The sequence below is a fragment of the Suricata suricatta genome, chromosome 16 (assembly GCF_006229205.1).
Source record: "Suricata suricatta isolate VVHF042 chromosome 16, meerkat_22Aug2017_6uvM2_HiC, whole genome shotgun sequence".
In the NCBI taxonomy this organism is placed as follows: Eukaryota; Metazoa; Chordata; class Mammalia; order Carnivora; family Herpestidae; genus Suricata; species Suricata suricatta.
Window position 1 is genome coordinate 48,947,927 of NC_043715.1, and position 18,965 is coordinate 48,966,891.

At 59.5% G+C, this 18,965-nt stretch overlaps 2 protein-coding genes across 2 annotated transcripts in view; one reads left to right on the forward strand and one right to left on the reverse strand.

The window, feature by feature from the left end:
• The window catches only part of BHMG1 (basic helix-loop-helix and HMG-box containing 1), a 33,136-nt gene extending 17,812 nt beyond the window's left edge, over positions 1 to 15,324 (forward strand). Inside the window, exons 3-14 of the mRNA XM_029924317.1 lie at positions 1,389 to 1,569; positions 5,296 to 5,407; positions 6,842 to 6,976; positions 8,214 to 8,459; positions 9,409 to 9,517; positions 10,347 to 10,447; positions 10,898 to 11,059; positions 11,557 to 11,630; positions 12,475 to 12,645; positions 12,721 to 12,965; positions 13,714 to 13,803; positions 14,328 to 15,324. Of these exons, the coding sequence (XP_029780177.1) occupies positions 1,389 to 1,569; positions 5,296 to 5,407; positions 6,842 to 6,976; positions 8,214 to 8,459; positions 9,409 to 9,517; positions 10,347 to 10,447; positions 10,898 to 11,059; positions 11,557 to 11,630; positions 12,475 to 12,645; positions 12,721 to 12,965; positions 13,714 to 13,803; positions 14,328 to 14,496 (1,795 nt within the window). The 3' untranslated portion in view covers positions 14,497 to 15,324. The remainder of the gene's footprint in view (positions 1 to 1,388; positions 1,570 to 5,295; positions 5,408 to 6,841; positions 6,977 to 8,213; positions 8,460 to 9,408; positions 9,518 to 10,346; positions 10,448 to 10,897; positions 11,060 to 11,556; positions 11,631 to 12,474; positions 12,646 to 12,720; positions 12,966 to 13,713; positions 13,804 to 14,327) is intronic.
• SIX5 (SIX homeobox 5) lies at positions 15,233 to 18,962 on the reverse strand (the record flags this gene model as incomplete). The annotated part of the gene is made up of 3 exons (XM_029924318.1): positions 15,233 to 16,549; positions 16,652 to 17,463; positions 18,445 to 18,962. Coding segments are annotated over 3 exons (1,944 nt in total), but the record flags the coding sequence as incomplete, so codon positions are not given.
• Positions 18,963 to 18,965: the final 3 nt, after the last annotated feature.

The window sequence follows — 18,965 nt, forward strand, 5'->3', positions numbered from 1 at the left end:
ACGAACCATGAGATCATGACCTGAGCTGCAGTCAGATGCTTATCCAGCTGAGCCACCCAGGCTCCCCTTTGTTTCTATACATTTATCCCTAACACCCATCACCGTTCCTGGCACACAGTAGGTAATTGCTGAGTGAACAAGAAAGATTCCTTTAGGACTCCAGAGTTCAGCCAGGGAGATAAGTGAGTCTCCCACACTACTCCCCCATCTTCTCGAGACAAGGAGCCTGATTTCTCCCACCTCCCATGGCGTCCAGCGAGGGGCCTGGCCAGGAGGACGTGTTAGTTTGTGGAGGTGTGAGTAGGAACTTAACATCTGCCTGTGATCAGGGGAGTGTTTCCGGCGTGGCCACGCCACAGGCGACCAAGTGCTGTGGACATTGCGAGCAAGGGAGGAAGGCCAGGGTGGTCCCCAGGGGCTGCCTGGGGCAGGTGGCAACTGAACTGAGCCCCAAGGAAGGGGAGACAAAGATGGGCCGAAACGGGGGTCAGGGCCTTCAAAAGGAGTCATGTGAGGAGTGGCAATGGTGTGTCATCTGGGAGAGAGACTCCATTGTCTCTGTGTCCCCATCTGTCACGAGAGGGGGTGGAGGTGTGGATGCGGGGGTAAGTGATGAATTATGGATTTGGGGATTAGCTACTGGATGTTCTGCATCCCCCCCCAGGAGTCAGCTTCTGTCGTGCCCTTATTTATTTATCTAGCAAAGATGTGGCGAGTTCCCAAGACGTGCCAGACGCTGTTCTAGAGGCTAGAGATACCGTGTCCCCAGCCCTCCCAGCTCTCGGCTCAGAGCAGGGCCCAGAGAAGTGTGTGAGCCTGGGGCTGAGGGACCTTAGCTGAGTGCCTCACCTGTCCTAAGGAGGTAGAGTCAGGTGACGGGAGAGAACCAGAGAAAGTAAGAGATGAGACCAGGATGGTCAGCAGGCCCAGGCCTTGAGGGACGTGATAAGCTGTGTTCAGGGTTTAAACTTGACCGTCACTAATAGAATGGCGTTGAGAGATTTGAAGCACTTATTAGTCAACTAATGTTTCAGGCTCTGTGCTGGGTAGCTTCACACGCACTGATTTATTCAGTCCGATTGATAAATCCTCTGAGCCCGAATGCACGTCCTCATTCCCATTGCACGGAGGAGAAAACCGTGGGCAGATCCGGGTTTCGGAAAGACCTCCTCTACTCTAGTAGACAGTATGGGCTGGCGGAGGCCGGGCAGGAGGCCAGGAGAGCTAGGGGGATGCCAACATGTGGGCCAGGCCAGGGCCTGGGGGTGGAGAGAAGAGATTGGAAGGGGACCGGGCAAGATTTGATGACCGTTTGGACGAGGGACTGAGGACGACCTATGATGCCCAGGATTCCGTCTGAGGTGTCAGGGGCGGGGAGTGTCTCTGAGATGGCGAACACTGACCCCACGGGTTTGGGGGTCGGGGGCCAATTTCTATTTGGGCTGTCCTAACCCAAACCGGCTCTTGGCCCAAAACAGGAAGCAAAGGAAAAACCACACCAGCAAGCTGCAGGAGTTGGCCTTGCTGCTGCCCGTGGCCCTGAAGACGAGCACCAAGAAGCTCACCAAGGTATGGGGCCTGAGGGGCAGGAGGCGGACGCGGGAGGCAGACCTGAAAATACCAGGGACCGGCTTAACCGCCCTCGTGCTGGGACCCCTCGACAGCCCCTTTCATTGACGGCGCGGAGATGGGCATCTGTGATCCCACGACCAGAAGAAGGTGGCGAGGGGCGGGGGCGAGGGGGATTCTCTTCTTGCAAAAGAAGCAGGGCAACCTGGCAAGGAGCCGGTAAAGGTCATTACTTTGGGACTCACACAGCCATGGGTTTGAGCCCTCCCGCCCCCAAATGGCAGGACTCTGGGCCGGGCACTCAGCTTGCCACGCTCTCCAGCCTTCCGCTTCTCAGCTGTAAAACAGGGAACAATAATGTCTACTACCTAGGGATATGGTGAGGCCAAAATGACCTAATAGCCAGGACAGCCCTTGAACAAATGCCGGTCCCCTCTCTCTGAGTCCCTTGTGTTGTGTCCTGTGGGCATCCTCTCGGGGAGGTAGAGAGAAGACTTCTCTGCGGGACCCCGGTGGCTACTCCACAAAACCATGCAGTGCCGGGCCGACACCTTGCTCCCGCCGCTGGGAGACCTGTAAGGCTTGCTGTGATGCTTTCTTGCTCTGGTTCCTCTCATTCCACCCCGTTATTCATTCACCCGGCAGCCGTTTACGGAAAGACTCTTGGGCGTCAGAAGCTGTTCTGATCTCAGCAAGGGGAGGCAAAGAGGCTCGGGACCCATCCTCTGGAAACTCACGTCCGGTCAGGACGACGCAGATCTGAACACGGCGAGAACTGATCCCCGCTAGAATGTGCCACTTGCCTCAGAGAAGCTCGGGGCGGGGGGAGGCGGCCCCTGTTGTCGATTCTTCCCCTCAGGTGTCGCTCAGCCGCGGCTGCCGTAATCAAGCGCCACAAACCCCGCGGCTTGAGCCGACACCGTTTGATGTCTGCCCTCGTGGAGGGCAGAAGTGCAAAGGCAGCCTCACTGGTGGACAGTTAGGGTGTCCACGAGCTGGGTCTTCTCGGAGGCTCCAGGGAGGAACCGGTTTCCTTTCCCTTTGCCGACTTCTGCAAGCCGCCTGTGTTCTTTGGCTCACGCCCCCTTCAGAGCCAGCGGCGAAGCATCTTCCGGTCTCTCTCTCTCCTTCTCTTCCTCTGTTTCCATCCTCAACCTCAACCCTCCTGCCTCCCGCTTGTAAGGACCCTTGGGCCTAAGTCGGACCCGCTCGGTTAATCCAGGACACTCTCCCCGTCTCAGGATCCTCACCCAGTCACATCTGCCACGTCCTCTTTGTCATATAAGGCAACATATTCACAGGTTCCGGGGGCCAGGACATGGATGTCCCTGGGGAGAGGCATTAAGCAGACCACCACAGTGCTCAGAAATACTTATGGAATTTTGTCCTGTGTCCTCAAATATCTGTGTATTTCGTGTGCATAGGTATTGTAATCAATTCTGGGGTGGGGGCAAAGGGGTCACAGTCCCTGTCCCGAAGGAATGACAGGCGAATCAGGCAACAGGTAACTTTTCATCACTGACCAGTTGACTAAAGCCCATGGAATTCTCCCCAGGCCTCAGCCTGCTTTCATTATCATTGATTCTTTGATGTCTTTATTTAAAGCTTATTCATTTGTTTTGAGAGAGAAACAGAGAGAGTGAGCGGGAGAGGGGCAGAAAGAATCCCAAGCAGGCTCTGTGCTGTCAGTGTGGAGCCCGACGTGGGGCTTGAACTCATGAACCATAAGACAGTGACCTGAGCTGAAACCAATGTAACCAACCAACGAACTTGCTTAACCGACTGAGCCACCCAGGTGCCCCTGATTCTCTGATGTCTTAATGATCCCTCTTCCTCCCCGCCTTCATCCATCCTTAGGTTCAGTCCTGGGTCTCCTGAAGTATCGATCACTGGACCTTTGGTCTAGGAATCTGGGATGATGCCCGATTGCCTTCTGCATAAAATACCAGTATGGGGCGCCCGGGTGGCTCAGTCAGCCGAGCGTCCAACTTCAGCTCAGGTCATGATCTCACGGTTTGTGAATTTGAGCCCTGCCTGGGGCTCTGTGCTGACAGCTCAGAGCCTGAAGCCTACTTCAGATTCTGTTTCTCCCTCTCTCTGCCCCTCCCCTGCTCATGCTCTGTCTCTCTCTCAAAAATGAACATTAAAAAATTATACCAGTAACAGAAACATTTTATATTACTTTACAGTTCACAGACATTTTAGCCAAGTGAGTGTGTGCCAAGCCTGGTGTTGGATATACTGTATCTGCTCTTGAGAGACCCACAGTCCGGTTCACAAAGTTAGAAAAGGTCCTCACGTAATCCTGTGAGAACCTAATGAAAGTGTTCTCATCCAGTGTGTATCAGGCTTGGTACTGGGCAGTTTCACATACACGAATTTATTCAGTCCTAATGATGATCCTCTGAGTCTGCATGAATGTCCTCATTCCCATTGCATGGATGAGAAAACTGAGGCACAAAGCGGTAACACGGCCTGCTCCCAATACCCCGCCGGGAAGTGGCACATTTTCTCTTGGATCCAGGTCCTTCTCCTTCCTGGGTCACACGTGTAGTTAGATTATAGCTTCCTCCATGGATCAGGTCAGATCATTTCCACAAACGTCAGTATTCTATCTTCTGGAAGGGTCTCACACATTTCCCTTCATGGGACCATGTTTCCTGGAAAATTACTGCTAACGGTTTGATTGTTATTCCAGGGATCGAGTTCAATTCAAGAAACACTCGCTGGTGTCCTTCCCTCGCCTCTTCCCCAGGCTAACCCGTCATTCTCCAGGTCTCCGTTTAAATGCTGGAAGCCTTTCCAGACACTCAAGTCCGACTGCAGAATCTCTTGTTACACTCTTACTCATCATGCTTATCACACAGTTGATAACTTTGCATGATTCTGAGGCCCGCTGTCCTCCCTAGATTATAAATTCCAGGAAGGCAAACAGAAATATGTCTGCACACCTGGCCCCCAGTGGGTAGTAGTCTTTTTTAGCTTTGTGTCTCCAATGCCAGCTTAGTCAGTACTTGGTGGCTGGCTGGCTGGGCAGAAGGCATCGTGCTCAGGGCTACGGGGGGAAATCCATCTTCACGAACAGTGGCTAAGCTACCTCTTTATTCTGTGAGCGAGGGATACAGAAATCACTCAGCTACAATCTCTACCCTCAACTAGTTCAAGGTCAGTGAGAGAAAATAACGCATAAACAGGTCATTATAAAACAGGCCCAGGGTATTGCAAGAACGCTGAGGAGGGACGTCTGACCCAGCCTGTGTGAGAGGGGTCAGGGAGGCGGAAAGTTTCTGGAAGGGGAGACCACTGTGCTAAGCTTAGCTCGAAGGTGGAGAAGCCAGAGCAGGGGTCTGTGAGGAGAAGAGGGGGTGCTTTGCAGACATAGAAGACAGCACGTGCAAAGGGCCAGGGTGGGAAGCCAGACAGTGTGTGTTGAAAAACTGGGCCAAGGGGCAGGCAGACCTGAGCTCAGATCCCAACTCTGCGACTTCCTTTCTTTAACCTTAAAAAGTCGCATTAGCACTCTGAGCCTCAGTTTCCTGAGCTGTGACAGACATCTCCCTGAGCAGCAGCAGGGACTAAACAGTGGAATAGGAATACCTCTGCCGATGGAGGAGTCGTTGGGGTGGGGAACAGGGTCCCGGGGCCTTTCTGTCTCTCGTCCCCAGCAGCCTCACACTGCTGGGGGCCCCACTCTTGTGCTCAACTCGGTCTTTCTTTCGAGCGCAGAAGGAGATTCTGCTGCATGTCCTGCACTACATTCAGTACCTCCAGAGAAACATCGATATGGCCAAGGCCTTGCTCAAATGCCACACCGCCAACGGGGAAGGTGGACTTGGGGGTAAGTAAGTTCACTCCCCATTTCCCAATGTCTGCTACAGACCAAGAACTGCGCTGGCCGGCAGGGGCACCGAGTGACGTAGATGAGTCCAAGGCCTCCGGGTTCTCAGAGCCTGGTGAAGATGACAGAGACAGGGAGACGGGCATGACGCCATGATCTCAGAGAGGGGCCTTGGAGGACAGGAGCAGGGCCCCCCCCCTCCAGGCAGAAGCAGCAATGGGCATGCATGAGGAGACACCTGTGGAAGGTCTGGGCCAGGCCAGCAGCGGGCATGCTTGGAGGGACTGTGTAGCATCAAGATGACGCACGCAGGCTCTTGAACCAGATCCTGACACAGACACGGGTCTCGTGACCTTAACCGCTCAATGCCTCAGTTTCCTCAGCTGCGAATCAAAACCGACGCTAGTACAGTTGAGTCTTGAACAACACGGGTTTGAACCACACGGACTCACTTCTACGCAGACACTTTGGGAGAAATACCGTATGGAACTGTAAATCTATTTTCACCTCCTTATGATTTTTTAACGTTTTCTTTTCTTTAGCTCACGTTATTGTAAGAATTCAGTAGATAACACATATAATATACAAAATATATGTTAATCGATGGTTTATGTTAAATAAGTCAGGCTTCTGGTCAGCAGGCTATTAGTGAAGTTTCTGGAGAGTCCAAATTAGATGTGCGTTTTCCACAGCTTGGGGGGCGGTGTGCCCCCAACCCCGCTTGTTCAAGGGCCAGCGGTTCTTCTTCCTGTGTTTGTCATGAGGCTTAAATGAGTTAATGCGCACAGAAAGTGACACTCGGTGCCTGGAACAAGCCGGCCGGCCAGCTGCGTGGGCCTTGTTTCCGGCGTGAAATAGCCATGGGCGACAGTGAGAGGAGGTGGGGTGAGGGTCCAGGACCCTGAAGGGCTTCGGCCAGGGAAAGCCTGGATCAGGTTATTATTTTTTACTGGAAGATGTACCTGACACCTAGTGTGCGGGTTGGCTATTAAGTGAGAAACTGGAGTCAGGGACGTCAGCGAAGAGGCATTTAGGAGTGATCTGGAGACCCACCGGTCTAGCACTGAGGATGAGGCTGTGGACGGAAGTGGTTCATTTGGGAGATGCTGACGAGGGACAGTTGCAAGGCCTGATAGAGAGGCGCCAGGCAAGCCAGGGTGGGCAGTAGAGCCTTTACTGGCCTGAGGAAGGTAGGAGGGGGCATAGGTTGGGGATGGGGCCCAAGGAGATGCATTTGGGAAGCACTGAGCTTGTCTTCCCTCTTGACCGAGGCCCAGAATGGCCCTGGGGAAACCTGATGTTTCGCCCCAGACCTCTACCACCTCTGCCCGTGCGACCTCAGACACGGCTGATCTCCTCCCAGGAGCTCAGTTTCCACATTTTGTAAAGTCGGCTGGTTGGCCCATTCGACCTGACTCTCTCCATCCCATGCAGGGCTGGGTCGGAAACGGGCCAAGGGCCCTGCAAGGCTCAGACACTCCACCCCTTCGCGCTCCCCGCACTGGAGGAAGTCCCATCTTCAGGGAGCCTGCCGCAAGCCTCAGAAGAAGAAACGGACTGGATCGTCAGGTACCAGCGAGGCTTGACGGGAAGCCGGGTCAGAGGGGAGCAGAGCTCCTTCTCCAGAGCTGTTCTCACTCCGGGGAGGCCCAGTCAGCAACCCAGAGCCCTGAACCAGGCCTATCTGGTTCAACTCCCGCCCCCACTCACCAGCCCTGAGGCCTGGAGTGCTTACTCTCCTCTGAGCTTCAGCTTCCTGGTCCGGTAACTGTAGTGCCTGCCACTAGGTGGTCTTAAGGATGAACCCGTGCACGCGCCCGAGCAGTGCTGAGTGGAGGCACACGGTCAGGGCGCGGGGAGGGGAAGCTGCCGCTAGCTTGTATGGTCTCTACGCCCAGGCCTCCAGCCCGGGGCCTGGGCATCAGGGGGCGCGGGGTGAGGGACCTACCCAAGTGTAGAAAGCAAGCATCCTAGGACTGACCTCAGCCTTGCTACTGACTCGCTCTGTGTCCTTTCTCCTCCGCGGGCCTCAGTTTACATGTTTTTAAAATGGGACCTGGACCTAATCAATGATTTCCAGTCTTGGCTGCATATCTAATTGAACCATCCAGGATCCTTCTAAAAATGCGTATCCCTGGGGCGCCTGGGGGGCTCAGTCAGTTAAACATCTAACTTCAGCTCAGGTCATGATCTCAGTTTGTGAGTTCAAGCCCTGCTTCAGGTGAGGCCCGCTTTTCTGTCTCTCTCCATCTCTCTCTCTGCCACTTGCTCACTTGCGCCCTCTCTCTCTCAAAAATAAAAATTAAAAAAAACAAAACAAAACAAAACAAAAAAAACCAGTACCTATCCCTGGGCCTCCTGGGTGGCTCAGTCAGTTAAGTTTCAGACTCGGTTTTGGCTCAGATCATGATCTTCTCATTCATGAGTTTGAGCCCCACATCAGGCTCTGTGCTGACAACGCAGAGCCTGCTTGGGATTCTCTTTCTCCTTCTCTCTCTGCCCCTTCCCCACTCATGCTCTCTCTCTCTCTCTCTCTCAAATAAACAAACTTAACAAAAATACCTACCTCTGTGCCTCATACCCAGAAAGTCAAGATCCAATGGTCTGTGGGGAAGCTGGGCAAGAGCTCACAAGAGGATTCTAACGTGTGGGCAGGGGAAGGGAGCCTCGGTTGAGCTGATCTCCCGCTGAGGCCCAGGCTTATCTGGACAAAGCTTTGAACAGGCTGTGGATCCCAGAGCAAAGACGCCCCCCGCACTTGAGCCGTATTCTGGCCCCTCCGACGCCGGTCTCTCTGCTCCCCCAGAACACCAGACCCGGGCCCAGAAGCCTCGCCGCTGCCTGGCCCTGGACGAGCCCGAGAAGTGGGCGACCCCATCCCCAGACCGGCAAGGAAGAGATGTGGGGAGGACCACCACCCCTGCAAGATGCACCACCTCCTGCAGTCACCCCGAAGTGGCATCAGCCACACCTCAAGACAACGCAAAGGGAGGGAAAGCCCGGCTGACGCTGTTGGACGTGGCTGAGAGCAGCGTCTGCTGTGACATCTCAGGTTGGTCTCTTTCCTCCTGTTATCTCAGCCCGTTACGTATACACTACTCTTCAGCGACCCACAGCGTCCTGAGCCCGGTCCCAGTAGCTGGGGACTCCACGGTGGCCAAGAGAGACGCTGTCTCAGGCCCCTTCCCTGTTCTCTTTTCTTGTCAGGCTCTGTTGTGGGACAGCCTCAGTGTGGCCCTTGCGGCAGGCTGTGGGGGGGGGCAGGCAGTGGCTCTCGTGACTCTGGTCCGTCCATGCACCAGGTTGAAAAGGTGCAGAGACGCACCCAGCACCTGCGCGAGAAAGGGGCGCTTGGAAGGCAAGGCCCTGAGCCATCCTGTCCCCTCTGTTCACTTAACTGTGAAAAGCATATAAAAATGGCACCTTTCAGCACAGGGCTGCCGACGACCACGTAAAATGTCTAAAACCGTGCTGGCGTGGTAAGCACTCCGCCTTGTCTTCACTATTGTCATTTTCATTACCATTATTCCACTTCAGGGTTTTAGCTCCCTTAGAGCTTCTTTTTTTGTTTTTTTTTTAATGTTTACTTATTACTGAGACAGAGAGAAACAAGAGCATGAGTGGGGGAGGGGCAGAGAGAGAGGGAGACCCAGAATCCGAAGCAGGCTCCAGACTCTGAGCTGTCAGCACAGAGCCTGATACAGGACTCGAACTCACAAACTGTGAGATCATGACCTGAGCTGAAATCAATGCTTAACCAACTGAGCCGCCCAGGCGCCCCAGCTCCCTTAACAGCTTCTGAGAGAGAGGTCGGGTTCCAGAAACCCAGGGGTCACTCGGGTGGTCCTGTGGCTTTACGCAGAGGCCCCACAGCCTGAGGTCTCACTAGGATCCGGGCGGGAGAGGCTGCAGCAGGCCCCGGCACCTCTGTGTCCCTGTGTCTGTGAGTCCCAGAAAGGGTCCCAGTCACAGGAGTAAGCATCCCGACTTCCCCCCCATAGGCTGCTGTTGCAGAGACAGTGCCCAGGGTAAAGGGCCCTACCTTGCCTTCAAGGCCCAGCAAGGGGCTGAGGGGATCCACTTTCTCAACAGGACACAGCCCTGTCCCAGGTAAGGGGACCCCAAGGGCTCTGAGAGGGGGAGGCTGAGGGGTGAGGTCTGGAAAGGCTGAGGGGCAGTGAGAAAAGAGGTTGATTTACACCCTCGTTGGTTTCGTGGAGACAGCCCCAGTGCGGGCCTAGCTTCGTGCAGGCGGCCGGGGCTCCAAGGAGGGCCCTGCTCGCGGTCTGCCGGGCCAGGGCTGCAGCCCCTCGCCAGCCTCCCTGCCTCCCGTCTCACCCCTTCCAGCTTGTCCTCCCTAGTAGCCTTGGCTGGCTTCTCCAACCACAGACTGTGGCCACGTCAGCTCTCGGCTTTAAGGCCTCCCTCAGTGCCATGGGGTGGAGCCCAAGCAGCGCTTCCCGGGCCCCGGCTCGTCTTGCCAGCCTGCTCTGCTGCCCCTCGCCCGTGAATCTTACCCTCACCACCCGCCACTCCCCAGGAGCCACACCGACTCTGGGCTTTCCACCCTCTGATCCCTGCCTGTTTCCCTTGTCCTCCTAGAAAGCCTGCACCCTTCTGGCTGAGCTCAGTGTGGTCCTCCCCCCTGCCCTGCCCACCCTCGGTGTCCTCCCGGAAGACCGCTCATCACAGCCCCACCCCCTGTGTCGCCAGCATCCCACGGCCACTGCCTCTCCTCACAACCTGAAGCCCCTTGAGGACAGGCGCCTCGGCTAAGCTTCCTGCCCACTCCGTCCCCCAGCAGCCAGCACTGAGCGACCCCCATCTTCCATCCCCGTGGGCAACACCAAGACACCCCAGGGGGAAACGGCTCGCCCTAGGTTACACCAGCTCCCGGCCCAGGGCTCCAGGTCTGCCTCTTGAATTCCACCTCTTGCAGGCAGAAGATGGTGTTCTACGATTCCGGTGAGGAGGCGGACAAGGAGTCCCCAGATGCTGACCGTTGGCTTCCTGCCTGGACCCCAGAGGGCAGCTCCCATGGTGACTGGAGCAGTCTCTCCTCCCCATGGGGGCCTTCCTTGCTCATTTCCTCCCGAGGCTTCTAGTGGTGGGGAGGAGAGCAGGACAGGGACTAGCCGGCCACACGCAGGGACACGTCAGCTCACCTGCTATCACTGAGCCATCGGTTGCCATGACAGACATTAGTAATCGACCATCACTCTTGCTGCTGAGCCCAGAGACTGCCTCAGAATCTTTCTTCACACAGAGCCCTGGGTGGCCACAATCAATCTATCAGACTTGGCACACCAGATATTGATGTTTTTGGATTTGGTCATTCATAACATCATGCCAGGCATCTTGTCTCTTAATTTCCTATCCCAAGCACTCAAAATGACAGAGTCCCCTTCCCCAGCACCCAGCACCACCTCCTAAGAGCCAGCTGCTGTGTCGGGGGCTGACACATCCTCAGGTCTGATGTTTCCTTTTCAGGGAGCTCGCTGGCCTTGGGGCCTTCCCAGATTAACAACTGGGCGACGACAGGCCACCCGAGTGAGATCCTGGGGCTCAGCCCCTCCCTCTTCAGCTCCCCGGGAAACATGCTGCCAGAGCAGATCCTGGAGGATGGTACTGATACCGAGTACCTGACCCAAGGTGAGCGCCCAGGCCTAGATCTGACGCTGGGTTTGTTCCAAAAATATCTGGTGAGGGCCCCTGGGTGACTCCGCTGGTGCAGCGTCCGACGCTCCGTCTTGGCTCAGGAGTTCAAGCCCGGCATCGGGCTCCACGCTGGGTGTGAAGCTTACTTAAAAGAAAAGAAAGAAAGAAAACATGCCGTGATGGCCACCAAGTGCTCTGCCCTGCGCTGGGCAGAACTGGGTCCCCGGGGGCGAATCCCATCCAGGCCCTGCCTGAAGCCCACAGCCTCAGGCCCCAGGCCAGCGTGGTGGGGGGAGGCTCCAGGAGCCGGCGGTGGAGACCCACTCCCCCGGCTCAGGCTGGGGGGGCGCCCAGGGGAGCTGGATCTGGACCTGGGACAGGCGATCCCAGAGCAGAAATCTAGAGAAGGGCACTGAGGCCATCCGGCCGGGGTGGCCTCGCGAGGGAGGCATTTCCACTCCAGCCCCCACCCCTGTCTCCCTCCCCGACAGCTCTCTTTGAAGACGTGCTCCTAGATGCCGAGTCTTCACCCCCTGATGACACCCTTGAGCTGCCACAGAACAGGGTAGGCGCCGCCGCCGACACGCGCAGCCTTCTTTCCTCGCGCCTCATCTGTTGCGTCTGCTCCTGCATCTCCTCCACCTGTTCCGTTTACTCCCGCCGCTCACCGCCCACCTGCTCGCGTGCTCTTCCTCATCTTTCCAGAGACTCCTCTACCGTCTCTGCCCTCATCTGCCCGTCCGTGTCCTTGGAACATTCCCTGCTGGCCACCAGGCGCCCCACGCTGTGCTGGGCACTTGGAATGAACTAGACCCACAGGATAAGAGCTAAAAGCCGCCAGGTGCCCACAAGAGACCCCACCGAATTTTACAACTGCTCTGTGAGGCGGGGTCTCTTGTGACCCCCATTCAACAGGGGAGGAAAATGGCAGAGTGAGCTCAGGAATCTTCAGTTGGAAAGAGGTCCCCCCCCAAGTGGGCTGGGGGGGAATCTGGTGCCCAGATGAGTGTTCCTCCCCCCTGTGTGGGAGGCGGCCTGCCTCAGTGAGTGACTGAATCGGCAGCAGAAAGGAGCATAGACACCCTTGGCGGAGCCTCCTAGTACGTGCCAGGCACTGCGCTGGGTGCTTCTCGACCCTGCGAGGCCCGCGTGGTGACGGCCATCCTGTGGGCCACCTGATGCTCCGAGAAGCTGAGCCTCGCCCAAGGCCTCACGGCTGCTGAACTGCTGGCATCGAGAGCTGTTGCCCCGGACGACCCCGGCCCCGCCCAGCCCCTCTCCGACCTGCTGCGGGAACTTGGGAGCACTTGCCAGCATGCCCAGGAGGTGTTGGGTCGAGGAGTCTTAAATTTGAGCTGGGACGCTACAGCCTCCCCCACAGCTCCTGTCTTTCTCCTTCCCCCCCCCAGGAGACACCCTCTGAGGCTCCCGAGGGCACCCCCAACTCCCATGCCCTGAGCGATTTCTCCATCTCGCTGCATTACTGCTCCCGGTCGCTGAGCGAGACCAGCAAGGGGCCGTCCAGCTCCAGCTCCAGCTCTGAGGACACGGACGAAGAGTCGGTGCCGAGGCAGCCGGAGGTGAAGGGGGACCAGCCATCGGAGGGGTGGGTCCCGCGTCTCCGGCTCGCTCTCACCTCCCTGTCCCCTGCCCAGGACACCGAGGCCGACCCCGAGGGCCTGCAGTCCTCCAGCGATGAAGACAGAGACTACACGTGGACCCCCACCAGGCGGGCCTCCACCCTGCCCCCAGCCAGGAGAAAGGCCAGGAAGGGCCAGGCGGGCAGGGGCCAGGCGAAGCCCAAGGCAGACCAGAAAGCCCCCTGCCCCCCCCAGATGAAGAAAAAGTGCATCAACGGCTTCATCATGTTCTGCAGGATGAACCGGAAGCAGTACATCCGGTGGGTGGGGGTCCTGCACTGTCCTCCTGCCCCCCACCAGCGCACGTCGCCCCTGCTGTCTCACACATTTGCCCCTTCCAGAAACGACTCAGTGACCCTTCCTCAGCCACTCTCCCCACCCCACAGGCTCCCCAGCATCTCACCTGGTTGCTGCCTTGGTCAAATCCTTCGAATTGTAAGCAGGTGAAACCCAACTCACACTTAAGGCAAAACCCACTTGGCTTGTGTAACCTGACAGAAGGCGAGGGGGTGATGGCCATCAGGGGCCGCTGGGCCTAGGGCTCAGGTGGCCTGTCTGGAACTTTTGTCCCCATCTCCCACCTCACTCCTCTGGGTTGGCTCTGTCCTCCAGCTCACAGGGTGGGGTCGGTGCAGGGTCACCCCAAGCAACCCAATAGGAGGAGAGCTCCCTGTTTCTAAAGCTTCCAGCAAACATTCTCAGGGCTCACCTGCTAGATCGGTCGCCCAGCCCTGACTGCAGGGGGCAGGGAGGCCTCCCATCCACAGCGGAGAGCCGGTGCCCCGACAGGAAGATTCGGGTGCTGGTACAGGAGCAGCCACAGGTCCCCTGCAGGTCCCGAGACCCGGTGTCCCCTTCCCAACAACCCGTCAGTCCTGCTCCCTGTTCCGACAACGGAGCCCCAGAGGGTGTGTTCTTCGGCTTTCAGGCCAACGGGGATGGGAAGCGGGGACCCTGAGGGGCAGGGAACCCCCCCCCACTCCCCTGACCTTCCCCCTCCTGCCCCAGAGCCTGCCCTGGGACCGCATCCACGGCCGCCACCAAGGACCTGGCCCAGCTGTGGCGGGTGATGACCCAGCAGGAGCGTGGACCGTACTGGTGAGGAGCCGCCGCCGAGGGGGTCCCCGCTCCTTCTTGCCGCTCTGCCACCCAGAGCCTCCAGCTTCGTGACATCGGAGGCAGCCCTGCTGGCCTGGCCGGGGTGGAAGAGCTGGGGGTCTTGGATGCGTAGGGACGCGTGGGGGGCGACAGCGAGAGAGGGGCCCTAGCTCACAGCTTAGAAGGGCAGATAGCCCCTGTCGGGCTGTGGACCCCCTTTTGCCCTTCCTGCCACAGGGAGCTTCTCAGAGCAGGAAGCTGGGTCTTCTCTTCCTGTCCCCCTCTCCTAACGTCAGAGCTGTCACCTGCCCCTTTCCCACTGGCCCCTGAAGCACATGCACGATTTTAACGCCTCGTGGGAGCGTGAGGCCCCAGCGAAGAGCCTTTGGCTCTTCCCATTACACAGACCTGGACTTGGAGGCCCAGAGGTTGGCCCAATGGGGCCAAACAGGGCTGTGGGCTGGGTGGGGCGGGGGGCAGCAGGGGACAGGGAAGCAATGACCGATCTGCCCCCTCTCCCCCAGTGCCAAAGCACGCAGGTTCAGCCTCCAGCACAACCGGATCGTGAAGCAGGACAGCTCCAGCAGCGAGGACGAGGACTGGGGGCCCCCCAAGCCCTTCTACCAGCTGCTGGCCGAGAAGGCCCGCGCCTCCCCCCACTGGGCTTCTCTGACGCCCGCTCCCCACGACTGAGGGAGGCCCGGCCTCGCCTCTCCTCCCTCCGTCTCACAGCTCCTGCAGCTGCGGTGTGCTGGTGTGCTGGTGTGCTCTCCGCTCAGGAGCAGGGGCTAAGAGGTTGTCCCCTCCCGGGCCTCCCCCTCCCCGAGCAAGTCCCTTGGCCAGCTCCTGCGCCTGCTGGGAGTGGTGTATTTATGGACTCCGATGCTTTGCGAGCTTGCCTCCTGGTCCTAGGGCGGCCTGAGCTGTGCCTGCCCGCAGTCCACTGCCCGCCCTTCCCTCACCCCCTTTCTAGCGGGGGCAGGGGGGTGTCCGGGGAGCTGCAGGGTAGGAGGAAGGAAGCCATGAATGAAATGCAGCGCCATGAAGTTTATGGGGAGGGATTCGCCCTGCCCTTCCTTGGCCCACCCCAGAATCCAGTGGATTCAACCCCCTTCATTCTTGCCTCACCCCACTACTCCCTCCCCTGTTCTATTTATAGCTTATTTATTGTTTTCCACAAAATAAAGTAAGTGGAACCCTTGTTACCAGCGAGAAAGACAAGAGGCTGCTTTACCAGTCCCCCCCCAGCTCCTGCAGGATCTGGAGGCCCAGGGGCCTGCCCTGCCCACACCTTCCCAGCAGCCACACAAGCTGACCCCTGACCCCCCGCCCTACCAGGGAGCAGCCATGAGAAAGCCAGAAGCTCAGGTGGGGCTTTTCAGGGTTCAGCTTTTCCTTTGAGCAAGTGATTTAGAAGGGCACCCACAGCCCCGGAGGTTCTAGTTGTCTGTTAACTTTATTTTAATTGAAATGGAGGCATAACATGTCCTAGAAAAATAAAGATTTATGATACAAACTAGACACAGGGGTCAGGGTTGCCCCAGGGGTGAGGGGATCTTTGGTCTGGGGCTGGACGTGATCGGGCGGCCTCTAGTCCAGGAGAAGCCTCACCCGGGCCTCCCGGCACCTGCCTCCCTGTTCAGCAGGAAGGGCCGGGCTGGGAGGGGCTGGCGGTTCCCATGCCGGACGCCTGTCCTCCAGCCTCCAAGTGGTTCTGGGAACACTGGCTGTCAGTGGAGCTATTAATAGTGTTTTAGAGAGTGACAGGGAGGGGGCTAAGGGGGCTGGCAATCCAGCCACGTGGCAGGGCTTTCAGCTCACAGCCAGTACCAGGGTGAGGGGGGCACAGCCCCTGAGTCAGGACCCCCACATCTCCCCATACATTGGGGGCAGAGCAAGGAGAGGACTGTAACAGAGAAGGCCTCTGATCCAGAGGACGGTCGGTGTCCCTGGGCTGGAGCAGACAGTGGGGAGCCCCCTGGCACCTCCAGGCCTTGGGGAGCCTAAGGGGCCCGGGGACATGTAGTGTGTGGAATCTTCAGCTCCCAGCGGTCGTGTCAACCGGTCCCCTCGTCGGGGGCCATCCTAGACCTTGAGCACCATTGTCAGAGAGGTGAGGAGGCCCGGCCGGGTCACAGCTCCAGGGGGTCTTCCACAGGCACCGACTGTAGCTGGGTCAGAACCTTGGTCTCGGCTTCCAGCCCCTCTTCAACTTCACCCCCCGCCGTGGACCCCAGGAGCAGCCCTTCGGGGTCGGGGTCCGGCAGCCTCAGCACGGTGTGGGGGGCCTGTGTCCCCAGCCCCTTCTCTGCTTCTAGCAGCCCTTCTGTGCCTGCGCTCAGTTCCAGGCCTGCTGGCCAGATGGGCATTGCTGCAGGCGACAGCATGAGTCCTTCGGGCGGGGGCGCTGGGAAACCGGGCAGGAGGCCGGAGGAGTCCGCAGGGAAGGGCAGGCCGGCGGCAGCGGCGGGGGCCGCAGGGGCGGGTGGAGGCTGTGGCCCAGAGAGGGGGCCGAGGGTGTGGACCTCCGGGAGGGCAGGGCTGGATGCCACGGGAAGGGCTCCCTCCGGCACCGAGATGGCGGCATCGGGCTTCAGGGGCAGGGCCAGGCTGGGGGCAGGCGGCAGGACCTGGGAGACCAGCATGCTCGTGGGGAAGGTGGCGGTGAGGATGATCTTGCCCTGTTGCACGGCCACGCCGGTCACGATGGGGCTGCCAGACACGGGGTTGGCCAGGAGAAAGTTCCCTGTGGGGACGAGAGGTGGGCCAGGCATTGGGAGGGTTGTGGGACAGGCCGCCCGACCTCCCGGAAGCCCACCGACAGCACCCCCAGCCAGGCAGGCGGTACCTGGGGCAGTGGCGGCGGGCAGCTGCAGGGCGGTCACGCCCACGCCGGAGTTTATCAGGTGCACGTTGGCAGGGCCTGCGGCCGCCACCTTCACAGGGCTGCCAGGCCCGGTGGCTAACAGTTGCAGTGGACCCATGGCCTGGGGCAGGGTCACCACCTGTGAGGTGGGCACCACCTGGGGCAAGTTCAACAGTGGGGAGGTGGGGCCCAGGCCTGCGGGGTACCCAGGGGGTGGGGAAAGTGGCACGACTTGGGGAGCAGCTACAGAAGGTACTGGTCCTGGGGCCAGAGGAAAGGTGGCAGCTGGCGGGGGGCCGGGCACCACTTGGGGTAGAGGCCCCGGAGCCTCCTCTCCAGCCGGCACCGAAGCAGCCCCCTGGGCCTCTTTGGTCTCCTGGGTCTCCGGCTGGGCCTCCTCTAGGCGAACCTCCCCGGTCTGAGGGTCCAGGACCAAGGAGGTCTTGCCCTCGCTGGCCCCCTGGGGACCGGGCTGCGGTGGTGGAGGTGGAGGAGGAGCGCCACTGCCCCCTGCGAGCAGCAGGGGGCCCAGGCTGGAGGCCTCCCCCAGGGCCAGGCTGTTGATGATGACGGGGCTCCCATTGAGGAGCACGGCTGGGGAGCTGCCTGCGGCCAGGAAGCTTCCGTTCACCAGGATGGAGGAGGAGGAGGGGCACGGGGCCGGAGGGGCGGCCCCCGCCAGAAATATGGAGCCCTGGGCGGGGGCCTCAGACGCCGCTGGAGCCACGCCCCTGTCCAGGTCCTCGGGACTTCGGCTGGACTCGTCCTCAGTCGTGGGGTTCCCGTCAGACTCGCTGGCCAGAGAAAGGATGGTGAGTTGTAGTCCTCGATGCCTGAGCTTCCCCACTGGCTAGCAAGCCGCCCTGCGGGAGCCCAGGCCAACCACTGCCCCCCACCTTTCCCCGGCCCAAACTTTTGTGGCCAATTTCAGGTTGTAAAACCTCCTCTCTCAGAGCACCTCCCCCCCCCCTCTCCGCGGACGTCCTGAGACACAGCGTTTGCAAGTCCAATATTGATAACCTCTTCATAAAAGCTGAAGCTGGCCACCTCGGAGAGAGAAGGCCCTCCTCTCCCAGCCCCTTGGCCTCGGGGCCCCAGAGACTGAGCACTGGGCTGCCGAAGTCCCCTGGGTGAGTCTGCCAGCAGCCCAGCGACTTCGGAGACTGGAGAGGCAGCCGCCCGCTCAGTTCCCGGTGCCTCCCCCCACCCCCGGGCGTCTGAGAAGGGAGAGAGGCCGGCGCGCGGGGTGGGAGGGGAAGGGCTTGGGTTACAGGGAAACCGGAGCTGGGGAAGGTTCACGTTTCACAACAAAGACAGACGACGGACCACGCTGTTTGGGCAAACAGGGGGGTGAGGGGGGGTGAGGAAGAGCCTCGGTCAGGGAAAGGCCCGGCGGCCCGCGGGCGTGAAAGATGCCCCCACGCGGGATGGGTGGACAAAGGCCCGTCCCCCTTTCCGCAGCCCCCCCGCCCCCGTTTTCTCACTGCCTCCCCCTGGCTACGAACATGGATGGGATTCGGGATGGAGCTCTGAATGGAGCCGAAGCAAGAGGTCTCACAGCCTGCGCGACAGGAGCAGTGAGGTCGGGGGAGAGGGCCCCGGGCGTGTGCCAGTTCTGTCCAGACGTATTCCCAGCGCTGGGGGGAGGGGTGGGGCGGGGGAGCGCCTGAAGGTGTGCGCAGGAGGTGTCCCCAGCGGCACGGGGGACAGGGGGTTGGTGGGTAGCACGCCCCCGAGGAAAGCGGGACGTGTGCCGCCGGGGTCTGTCCCCTCACCTCTTGCAGGGCGCGCCGCCGCCCCCGGTCCGATCGCGCTGTCGCCGGTTCTTGAACCAGTTGCTGACCTGCGTGAGCGAGAGGCCGGTGAGCGTGGCCAGGCGGCGCTTCTCGTCCGGAGTAGGGTAGCGGTTGCCGCGATAGCAGGCCTTAAGCGCGGCGCGGGAGCGTTCCTTGAAGCAGTAGACGGTCTCCTCGCCGTCCCATATGGTCTTGGGCAGCGGGAACTTCTTGCGCAGACGGTACTTGTCCACTGCGCCCAGCGCTCGGCCGCGGGCTCGCTCGGCCTCGTGGTAGCGCGCGCGCAGGTAGAGGTCCTGCAGAAAGGCGTGGTGGGCGGCGGGGAAGGGGCGGCTCTCGAGCAGCCGGTAGAGCTCGGCGTACTCGCCTCGCTGGAAGGCCACCAGGGCCCGAGCGCGCAGCACCGGATCGCTGCCACGTAGGCGCTCGGCCGGGGGCAGTGCGCCCAGGAAGCGGCTCAAGCGGCCGGCGTGGCCCGCCTGTAGCAGCGCCTCGCAAAC